We start from the raw sequence: 12,086 nt of genomic DNA, 5'->3' as shown, positions 1-12,086 counted from the left end.
GGCCTCACAGCTAGAAGACCCGAGTTCAATTCCACACTCGGCCATCTCTGTGTGGAGTTTGCATGTTTTCCCCTTTTTCTCCGGGTACTCCGGTTTCCTCCCACATTCCAAAAACATGCTAGGTTAATTAGCCACTCCAAATTGTCCATAGGTATGAATGTGAGTGTGAATGGTTGTTTGTCTATATGTGCCCTGTGAATGTGACCGAATGAGGCCTGCCCTTTTTTGGCCTCACTTCACTTCCCGATGATGTGACAGGATGTTTGAGTCATCCAGGATTGTAAAAATAGTAAGCTTTCCGTAACATTCCTCTTCAACGGTCCAAAACTTCCCGGAGAACAAAATAGGAACACCTTTAACTTATTTGTTTCTATGGTTCCAGGTGATCCTGACGGTGTACCTCAACGACACCCAACAGATGCTGACGGAGGTCCCAGTGACTCCTGCGACCAGAGTTGTGGATGTTGTAGACTACTGCAAAGAGGCAGGCGAGGGGGAGTGTCACTTGGCGGAAAAATGGAACGGACGTGGTAAGTGGTAACCATAGAAATGCAAGGTTCACTTTATCTGGGTTAAAGTCCACCGACAACCGTTTACGTCAACCAAATCATCAAGTTCAGTTTTTCTGAGAAAAATAGTAGAAGACAGCTGGGATAGGCTCCAGCATCCCCGCGACTCTTGTCATATAAGCGGTAGAAAATGAATGAGTTGTACTTATGCATTTATAGTGTTAATAACATCACAAGACGAGCAGCATATTTTAAGCTAACCGGAAAATGTATGCAAACTGTGGCAACATTTTGTTTTTGACGGCCTTAATATAATATATAATATAATAATAATATATATAATATATATTATATAACTATAATATATATAACAATATATATAATAATATATATTATGTAATTATAATATATATAATAATATATGTATGTATAATATAATAATATAATTCCTTTAATAATAATATTAATAAATAAAAAAAATTAAGTAATGGAAAAAAATATATATATATTTATATGTAACTATAATATATATAACAGTATATATAATAATATAAAATATATTATGTAATTATAATATATATATAATATATGTATATATAATATAATAATATAATTCATTTAATAATAATATTAATAAATAAATAAATAAATAATGGAAAAAATAAAAAATATATATTTATAATATATATTATATAACTATAATATATATAACAGTATATATAATATAAAATATATTATGTAATTATAATAATATATGATATATAATAATATATAATAATACATAATAATATATAATAATATATAATAATAATAATAATATAATAATATATAATAATAATAATATAATAATATATAATAATAATAATGTATAATAATATATATAATATATATTATATAACTATAATATATATAACAACATATATAATAATATATATTATGTAATTATAATATATATAATATATATATAATGTATATATAATATAATTTAATAATTTAATAATTAATATTTAATAATAATATTAATAAATTAAAAATTAAATAAGGGAAAAAATAAAACATATATATAATAATATAAAATATATTATGTAATTATAATATATATATAATATATGTATATATAATATAATAATATAATTCATTTAATAATAATATTAATAAATAAATAAAAAAATAATGGAAAAAATAAAATTTTATAATATATATTATATAACTATAATATATATAACAGTATATATAACTATAATATATATAACAGTATATATAATATAAAATATATTATGTAATTATAATAATATATAATATATAATAATAATAATATAATAATATATAATAATAATAATATATAATAATATATATAATATATATTATATAACTATAATATATATAACAACATATATAATAATATATATTATGTAATTATAATATATATAATATATGTATATATAATATAATTTAATAATTAATATTTAATAATATTAATAAATGAAAAATTAAATGATGGAAAAAATAAAACATATATATAATAATATAAAATATATTATGTAATTATAATATATATATAATATAATATAATTCCTCTAATAATATTAATAAATAAAAAAAATAATGGAAAAAAATAAAAAAATATAATAAAAAAATTATATAATAAAACTACAATAATTAAAAAATAATTATAGGGCCATGCTTGGAAGGATGTTCATAAATCTGACTTGATTATAAAAAGGTGTGGGCAGGAGCCTACAAAACCCCCAAGCAGGCCTTGGTCAGGACAACACGACCTCATAGTTGGCCTTGTGAAGCTGAATAGTCCAGTCCATCACATGTTGGGGGAGCCGCCGTGTCCGTCTTAAGCACCGCCTGCATTTATTCCGTCCACGCGATTAGATGAGTGGACAGCATCACTAGAAGCTTTCTTAAAGGTTGACCTGCTAAAGCAATAAATGATAAATGGAGTTATGAATTGTGTTTTGCTGTGATGAGAGGTCATGCCTCAAGGCCAGGCTGGTGTTTTTATACGTGTGGATGCCATGCGCCATTGTCCCTGGGTCTACTAAGAGCTTTGGTGGGGTCTGGGGGGGGGCACGGGGTCCTCTGTCAAGAGTTTTTTTCAAATGCCGTATGGGAATCATATAACAATATATAAATACGGATGAGTATTTTTTTTGGATCTTTGAATGAAGTTTTCTTTTCCAGAGAGAGTTCTCCCTCAGGAGGTGTTACTCCTGGACCTCCTTCAACAGTGGGGAGCGAGGAGGCCAGAAGTCAGCTTCTACCTGCGGCACTGTCCTTCCTGGTCACAAGGTAGGTAGATATTTATCTTCTAATCTAATCTATCTAATATTTTTTTATTGAATATTTAATATTTTTTTTAATAAAAAAGATTTTTAATAAAAAAATACATTTTTAAATAAAATTATATTTTTTAAATACTAATAATGTATGAAAAATCAAATTTAAAATAAAAAAATACAATAAAATAAAAATAAATTAAAATATAAAAATATAAAAATATAAAAATATAAAATATAAAAATATAAAAATATAAAAATATAAAAATATAAAAATATTAAAATATTAAAATATTAAAATATTAAAATATTAAAATATTAAAATATTAAAATATTAAAATATTAAAATATTAAAATATTAAAATAATATTTTTTGCATAAAATAATATTTTTTTCAATAAAAAATGTAATTGAAAAAAATATTTTTCTCTTTTTTTATATAAGATATTGTAATATTTATATCAGATAGATCGTTGTCGTAGGTCCAACATATTATACTGCTTTTACAATACAACTACTACTATGAGAAAATACTGTCATGAACATATATTATCGAATTAGAAGTAACTTAATGTTATAATAACAAATGATACCGTATTAGTTGTCATGCACAGTTATTCTTATTACAGTAATTATTACCAGCCTCAAGTACAGTGAGTGATGTTTATGAGGTTTAGATGGAAGGTCGGGGGCTCGGTCAGTAATTAGTCACATAAGATGATTACAATTATATAACATGCATGGTGCAACCCTGCATGGGGGGGGGGGGTCAGACAGACAACGCTCGGAAATAATATTGACTGACATAAAGTTCATTCATTCATTCATTTTCTACCGCTTCATCTCATGAGGGTCGCGGGGGTGCTGGAGCCTATCCCAGCTGGACACACTATCCACACTCAATTTGGAGTGGCTAATTAACCTAGCATGTTTTGGGAATGTGGGAGGAAACCGGAGTACCCGGAGAAAACCCATATTAGCGTCACTACTTCCTGATCTACACTCTAAGCATCGTGGGAACTGTAGTTATTTTAGCCATAAATTACCCATATTATTATTTAAGCCGGGCTGCACGGCGGTCGAGTGGTTAGCGCGCAGACCTCACAGCTAGGAGACAAGGGTTCAATTCCACTCTCGGCCATCTCTATGTGGAGTTTGCATGTTCTCCCCGTGCATGCGTGGGTTTTCTCCGGGTACTCCGGTTTCCTCACACATTCCCAAAACATGCCATAAGTATGAATGTGAGTGTGAATGGTTGTTTGTCTATATGTGCCCTGTGATTGGCTGGCCACCACACGCCATGAAGACAGCTGGGATAGGCTCCAGCATCCCCCACGACCCTCATGAAGGATAGAAAATGAATGAATGAAATATGACCAAGCGGCTGCATGGTGGTCGAGCGGTTATCACAGCTAGGAGACCCGAGTTCAATTCCACAGTGATTGGCTAGGATTAGTCAAGATTTCTGGTTTTTCCAGGATTGAAAACAAACCGTCCTATTTATAGTTTATACACAAGAACAAAGGAGTAAGTTAAAAATAGACGAGGGGAAAAGGAAGTGGCTGTTCTCTTTGAGTGCTGGGTGTTGGGAAATTGGAATCCAGCTTTTTGGCAGCAGTACCTCTTGTAAAAAACTCCTACTGCACATTCGCAGTATCTTCCAGAACACTTCTCATACATCAACCAGCACAACCAGGTTGCAGGAATAGCGGACCGGGAATATTTGTGACGCTGTCACGGGAATAGAAGCCCTTGCATGGCATGTACCACCCACAAATAAGGAACACAAGATCAATTTTCCCGCTATTTGTTCCCCATTTTTTTCACAATTCCAAATCCAAATGTTGACCTGTATGACTTTTTCCAATCGATGCATCCTTGAAGGCGAATCGCTGTGTCGACTTTATTCTTTATAAACAGTGACACAGAAAAATAAAATGATTATTGTCAAAGGTCACACAGAAGAGTGGACAAGGAACAGTCAGGGTAAAAGGAAAAGGGTAACTTACACCCTATTTCCCGATTTATTTTCCCAGTTTATCACTTTTTTATTTTTTTTTTTTACAGGAAATCAGCATCCTTTGGAGACCGCTTGGACCACAGATGCACCGTGGAACTCTAACGATGGCGTAAGACACACAAAACATTCACTATATGTAACTACATATTACATATATACAGTTTTATTCTACATTGGCAACAAAGTTGTTGGTGTTCAGGGAGACAGGGACCAGTCCTCATCGTCACAACATGCATTTATTGCAATATTATTACTCTTATTATGTCGACTATGTTAGCTAAAAAAGGCTGCACGGTGCGCGAGTGGTTAGTGCGCAGGCCTCACAGCTAGGAGACCCGAGTTCAATTCTCAAACCTCTGTGTTTGTGAGTTTGTATGTTCTCCCCGTGGGTTTTTTCCGGGTACTCCGGTTTCCTCCCACATTCCAAAAACATGCTAGGTTAATTAGCCACTCCAAATTGATATATTTATATAATATATTTCAAGGCTGCACGGTGGACAAGTGGTTAGTGCGCATGGCTCAGAGCAAGAAGACCCAAGTTCAATTCCATCCCCGGCCATCTCTGTGTGGAGTTTGCATTCCAAAAACATGCTAGGTTAATTTGCGACTCCAAATTGATATATTGATATAATAGATATCAAGGCTGCACGGTGGACAAGTGGTTAGTATGCATGGCTCACAGCAAGAAGACCCAAGTTCAATTCCGTCCTCGGCCATCTCTGTGTGGAGTTTGCATTCCAAAAACATGCTAGGTTAATTGGCGACTCCAAATTGATATATTGATATAATAGATATGAAGGCTGCACGGTGGTCAAGTGGTTACTACGCATGGCTCACAGCAAGAAGACCCAAGTTCAATTCCATCCTCGGCCATCTCTGTGTGGAGTTTGTATTCCAAAAACATGCTAGCTTAATTGGCGACTTGAAAATTTACATATTGATATAATAGATATCAAGGCTGCACGGTGATCGAGTGGTTAGCATGCAGGCCTCACAGCAAGAAGACTCGAGTTCAATTCCATTCTCGGCCATCTCTGTGTGGAGTTTGTATTCCAAAAACATGCTAGGTTAATTGGCGACTTGAAAATTTAGATATTGATATAATAGATATCAAGGCTGCACGGTGTTCGAGTGGTTAGCATGCAGGTCTCACAGCGAGGAGACCTGAGTTCAATTCCATTCTCGGCCATCTCTGTGTGGAGTTTGTATTCCAAAAACATGCTAGGTTAATTGGCGACTTGAAAATTTAGATATTGATATAATAGATATCAAGGCTGCACGGTGTTTGAGTGGTTAGCATGCAGGTCTCACAGCGAAGAGACCTGAGTTCAATTCCACCCTTGGCCATCTCTGTGTGGAGTTTGTATTCCAAAAACATGCTAGCTTAATTGGCGACTCCAAATTGATATATTGATATAATGGATATCAAAGTTGCACGGTGATCGAGTGGTTAGCGTGCAGGCCTCACAGTGAGGAGACCCGAGTTCAATTCCACCCTCGGCCATCTCTGTGTGCAGTTTGCATGTTCTGCCCGTGCATGCGTGGGTTTTCTCCGGGTACTCCGGTTTCCTCCCACATTCCAAAAACATGCTAGGTTAATTAGCCACTCCAAATTGTCCATAGGTATGAATGTGAGTGTGAATGGTTGTTTGTCTATATGTGCCCTGTGATTGGCTGGCCACCAGTCCAGGGTGTGTGTGTGTGTGTGTGTGTGTGTGTTGGTCAGTCAGTGAAGGTGGGATTATCCTGGTCTCATGACATAACCAGGCTAAGAGGATTGTTAGCCAGCCAAACAGCTCCTCCTCCTCCTCCTCCTCCTCCTCCTCCTCCTCCTCCTCCTCCTCATCCTCCTGTGTCTTCCTTTCACCTTTCTCACTCCTTCATTCTCGTCTTGTGTGTTTTTCTCCACCTGGTAAATTTACCTTTAACGAGGCACGGACATCATTTGGGGGAGGGTAAGTTTTGCACGTTTGCAACTACATTCAACTTATTTTCACCTCTGAACACGCGTGTTATTTCTACATGTTAGGCACATGTTTATGGTATGGGTGGAACTTATTTTGGCTGCTTGGTGGTATTTACGGGGCGGCACGGCGGTCTAGTGGTTAGCGCGCAGACTTCACAGCTAGGAGACCAGGGTTCAATTCCACCCTCGGCCTGTGCGTGCGTGTGCACGACCCTCGTGAGGAAAAGCGGTAGAAAATGAATGAATGAATGAACATAATCAGTTCCCAGTTCCACATGTCCAAAAGGAGTAGGAAGAAGCAAAGCTTATTAAATCCTACCCCTCCATCTGGTACTTTTACAATCACTAACTGTTACATTTGTTCACTTCCTGCTTTCCTAACATAATTTAAGTTTTTTTATTATTTTTTCTTTAATTAAAAAAAAGTTGTTTTTAATTTTTTTTTAAATTTTTAATGGTTTAATTTCATTTGAACATGCATCAGATTCCAATTGAATGCATCCCATAATCAGTTCCCAGTTCCACATGTCCAAAAGGAGTAGGAAGAAGCAAAGCTTATTAAATCCTACCCCTCCATCTGGTACTTTTACAATCACTAACTGTTACATTTGTTCACTTCCTGCTTTCCTAATATAATTTAAGTTTTTTTTAAATGTGTTTTTAATTTTTTTTAATTACATTTTTTTAATGGCTTAATTTTATTTCAACATATAATTATACATATAATTTAATTTTTTTTTTAATTACATTTTTTTAACGTGGCTTTTAATTTTTTTGTTTACATTTTTTAATGGTTTAATTTCATTTGAACATGCATCAGATTACAATTGAATGCATCCCATAATCAGTTTCCAGTTCCACATGTCCAAAAGGAGTAGGAAGAAGCAAAGCTTATTAAATCCTACCCCTCCATCTGGTACTTTTACAATCACTAACTGTTACATTTGTTCACTTCCTGCTTTCCTAATATAATTAAAGTTTTTTTTAAATGTGTTTTTAATTTTTTTTAATTACATTTTTTTAATGGCTTAATTTTATTTCAACATATAATTATACATATAATTTAAGTTTTTTTTAAATTACATTTTTTTTAACGTGGCTTTTAATTTTTTTTGTTTACATTTTTTAATGGTTTAATTTCATTTGAACATGCATCAGATTACAATTGAATGCATCCCATAATCAGTTCCCAGTTCCACATGTCCAAAAGGAGTAGGAAGAAGCAAAGCTTATTAAATCCTACCCCTCCATCTGGTACTTTTACAATCACTAACTGTTACATTTGTTCACTTCCTGCTTTCAATAATACAGTTTTTTTTTTTGTTTTTTTTTTAATAATGTACCTCGTACCGAAGTACTCGGTGATATGAGCATCCAATGCCATAATGGGTACCATAGTAAGTGTCAATATAGTGATATATATAGCACATCATGACTGGTTCAACACTCTTCATCCTTGTATTTAGCAAACATCAACTGCTTGTATTGTTTCTTGAATTTGCATATTGAGAAAGAGAAGATAAAGCTGGCCATCCCGTCCCATAGACATGTGTGTGTGTGTGTGTGTGTGTGTGTGTGTCATGCCTAACCCACATATCGATATATAAATGATCTAACCACATTGCGTTACATCTAAAATGGTGACAGGCAGCCAGTGCTGCAGTGATTTCCCTTACGAAGGAAGAAAGTGAGAGAGAAAGAGAGGGCGGTGCGGGGAGGTTGATATTGTGGGGGGGTGCGAAACAGAGAGGGGATGTCGTTGCAGCAAAAAAAAAAAAAAAAAAAAAAAATCAGCTGCAGAGTCACGACAAGGACTGAGTGAAGGAGAGGTGAATGGATGCGTGGTCAGAAGTGGGCGTGAAAAAGACACGATATTAACACCAAAAATATGGGGGGGGGGTTATAAAATACAATGCAATGTATAGAATAGTCAAGTGTGTTTCCTGTATATATAGAATTAGTTTTTATACTGTAATATTAGAGGTGTCACATTATTGGGCATCATGTTAGAAGGCAGCAATAACAGAAAGATTTAATATAAGAGCACAGCGGAGGGAGGGATGTGTGGGCCGAGCGAAGGAGCGAGAGAGAGAGAGGGGGTTGCAAATGATAGCACATCATTTGGGGAGACAGGAGAGAAAGTTGTGATGAGAACTGGTTTCTTTTACCCCACTCCAATCCCGGGGCATCCTTTTGCTATCATATAAGACGTAAAAAGGAGTCGGAGCTGCGAGGATGGAGTGGAATGAGGTGGATCTGGTGCAGGAATTTACACTTGAAGGACAATGCAGCAAAATTAAAGTCCGCTCCTGCAGGATCACATGGGACAGCCTGCAGGTAAATACTAAATACAACCCGACAGGAAACTAATAGAGTTTGCATGTTTATGTCAGCTTGGGGATCGAACGTTGCTCTGTGTTGATAGCTTGGGCTGCAAAAACACTCTTGTAGGTCACTTTTGTGAAATGCTCGTTATTATTATTATTATTATAATAATAATAGCTCTGCTTTTTATACTTCAGTCATAAAGTTCATTCATTCATCTTACTTATCGTGTGGAAATATGGGCTAATAACTTATAAAAGCAATCTTCACTGGCTAAATGTACTGCAAAAAAAGGCCAGTAAGGATAATTCATAATGCCGCCTACAGAGAACATACTAACTCCTTATTTCTAAAATCAGAAATACTTCAACTTGCTGATATAGTTCATCTTCAAACAGCTAAAATAATGCATAAGGCTAAAAATAAGCAATTAGCTAAAAATGTCATCCAATACTTCTCTACAAGAGAGGAGAAATATGATCTCAGGGAAGAAGTACATACAAATTAAATAAAACATTAAAAATAAAAATAAAAATAAATAATATAATAACTAATTTAAACACATTTATTTATAATATCAAAATAATTTATAAAATTTAATTTAATTTATTTAAAAAAAATAAACTATATTAAGAAAGCAGGAAGTGAACAAATGTAACAGTTTAAATGAAATTAAGCCATAAAAAAATTAAAAACGTTTTTTTATTTAATAAAAAAAAATAACTTAAACTATATTAGGAAAGCAGGAAGTGAACAAATGCATGTTCAAATTAAATAAAACCATTAAAAAAATGTAAAAAAAATTAAAAACAATTTTTTTAATTTAAAAAAATAATAAAAAACTTAGACTATATTATGAAAGCAGGAAGTGAACAAATGTAACAGTTACTGATTGTAAAAGTACCAGATGGAGGGGTAGGATTTAATAAGCTTTGCTTCTTCCTACTCCTTTTGGACATGTGGAACTGGGAACTGATTATGGGATGCATTCAATTGTAATCTGATGCATGTTCAAATGAAATTAAACCATTACAATTACCATTACCATTACCATTACCATTACCATTACCATTACCGTTACCGTTACCGTTACCAAAGTGATCTGTAGGAACCAAAGTTCCACCACTTCAATTTGTGTTTGACTCACAAATGAACCCCGCAGGTCAAATGAAGTCAGGGAGGAATCGAACATCCTCGTCTATTTCCAACTTTTTTATCAAGCTAGCCTGCTCTTAATGCAAACCGTGTTTGTATCACACCAAGACAGAACCAGCATCATTTTTTTTTTACCGCAACCTAACCTTGACATCGCTGCAGTGTTTCCCCAGCCATGACATCGCACCCGCCGTGGCATCCCCCTTCCTCCCAAGAAGGAAGAAATGTCATTTTATACCGTATAAAGCCTTCCTTTGTAGAACAGGTATCCCCTGTTCAATCCCCCAAATGGTTGATACTGTGTCGCACGTTCAGTTTATGCCTACTTAGTACCTTTTTCTTTTAGCTGCTTTGTAATGTGAAATGGAATATTGCCATCAACTTTCACCAGGAATGTTGGCTCCACAGATTGGACATGAGTGTGTGTGTGTGTGTGTGTGTAGGGAATGTAAACAATAGCAGGATGTGGCTGGGCTGGGACCTTCCTTCCTTGTTGTCACACATACGTATCTCACATTACACTTTTAAGCAAATAAATCATCTCGGGGTGCAAATGATTAAATGACACGATACTCCGACATCATCGTGGTGGTCAGTATTGCAGACGATGGGCGTGGATTTCAAATATGGTAATGGTAATGGTAATGGCAATGGTAATGGTAATGGTAATGGTAATGGTAATGGTAATGGTAATGGTAATGGTGATGGTAATGGTATTGGTAATGGTAATGGTTTAATTTCATTTGAACATGCATCAGATTACAATTGAATGCATCACATAATCAGTTCCCAGTTCCACATGTCCAAAAGGAGTAGGAAGAAGCAAAGCTTATTAAATCCTACCCCTCCATCTGGTACTTTTACAATCAGTAACTGTTACATTTGTTCACTTCCTGCCTTTCTAATATAATTAAATTTTATTTTCTTTTAATAAATTTTTTTTTTTACATTAAAAAAATTTTTTTTTAATTTTTTAAATTTTTTTAAATTTTTTTTATGGTTTTGTTTCGAAAAAACATACATAAGTCGCATTTTTTGTGGGAAATTTATTTTATAAACTACCGTATTTTACGTACTATAAGTCGCTCCAGAGTATAAGTCGCACAAGGCCAAAAATACATACCTAGGTAGAAAAAAACATACATAAGTCGCACTGGAGTATAAGTCGCACAAGATCAAAAATGCATAATTAGGTAGGAAAAAACATTTATAAGTCGCACTGGAGTATAAGTCGCACAAGGCCAAAAATACATAATTAGGTAGAAAAAAACATACATAAGTTGCATTTTTTGCGGAAAATGTATTTTATAAAACCGTATTTTCCGGACTATAAGTTGCACTGGAGTATAAATCGCACAATACCAAAAATGCATAATTAGGTAGAAAAAAACATACGCAAGTCGCACTGGAATATAAGTCGCACAAGGCCAAAAATGCGTAATTAGGTAGAAAAAAAACATACATAAGTCAGACTGGAGTATAAGTTGCACAAGGCCAAAAATGCATAATTAGGTAGAAAAAAACATACATAAGTCGCACTGGAGTATAAGTCGCACAAGGCCAAAAATGCGTAATTAGGTAGAAAAAAACATACATAAGTCGCACTGGAGTATAAGTCGCACAAGGCCAAATATGCATAATTAGGTAGAAAAAAAAACATACATAAGTCAGACTGGAGTATAAGTCGCACAAGGCCAAAAATGTATAATTATGTAGAAAAAAACATACATAAGTCGCACTGGAGTATAAGTCCCATTTTTTGCGGGTAATTTATTTTCCAAACTACTTGACCAAAACAGACATTACGTCATCTTGGAAGGCAA

General features: G+C 34.1%; 1 protein-coding gene across 7 annotated transcripts in view; it reads left to right on the top strand.

The window, feature by feature from the left end:
- Positions 1-12,086, top strand: part of LOC131140123 (apoptosis-stimulating of p53 protein 1-like) — a 42,276-nt gene that overhangs the window by 6,589 nt on the left and 23,601 nt on the right. For 4 of the 7 annotated variants that reach the window (XM_078796291.1, XM_078796293.1, XM_078796292.1 and 1 more), the window contains exons 2-4: positions 383-530; positions 2,703-2,810; positions 4,865-4,926. In XM_078796291.1, coding sequence (XP_078652417.1) covers positions 383-530; positions 2,703-2,810; positions 4,865-4,926 — 318 coding nt within the window. Of the gene's footprint in view, positions 1-382; positions 531-2,702; positions 2,811-4,864; positions 4,927-6,536; positions 6,773-8,867; positions 9,121-12,086 lie in introns of those variants that run through there. The other 3 variants (XM_078796297.1, XM_078796295.1, XM_078796296.1) reach the window with 3 other exon arrangements.

This window comes from Doryrhamphus excisus, linkage group LG14 (genome assembly GCF_037039965.1).
Source record: "Doryrhamphus excisus strain RoL-2023G ecotype Guam linkage group LG14, RoL_Dexc_Guam_v1.1, whole genome shotgun sequence".
Lineage (NCBI taxonomy): Eukaryota > Metazoa > Chordata > Actinopteri > Syngnathiformes > Syngnathidae > Doryrhamphus > Doryrhamphus excisus.
Note: the sequence above shows the minus strand (reverse complement) of the source record. Positions and strands in the feature narration are given on the sequence as shown.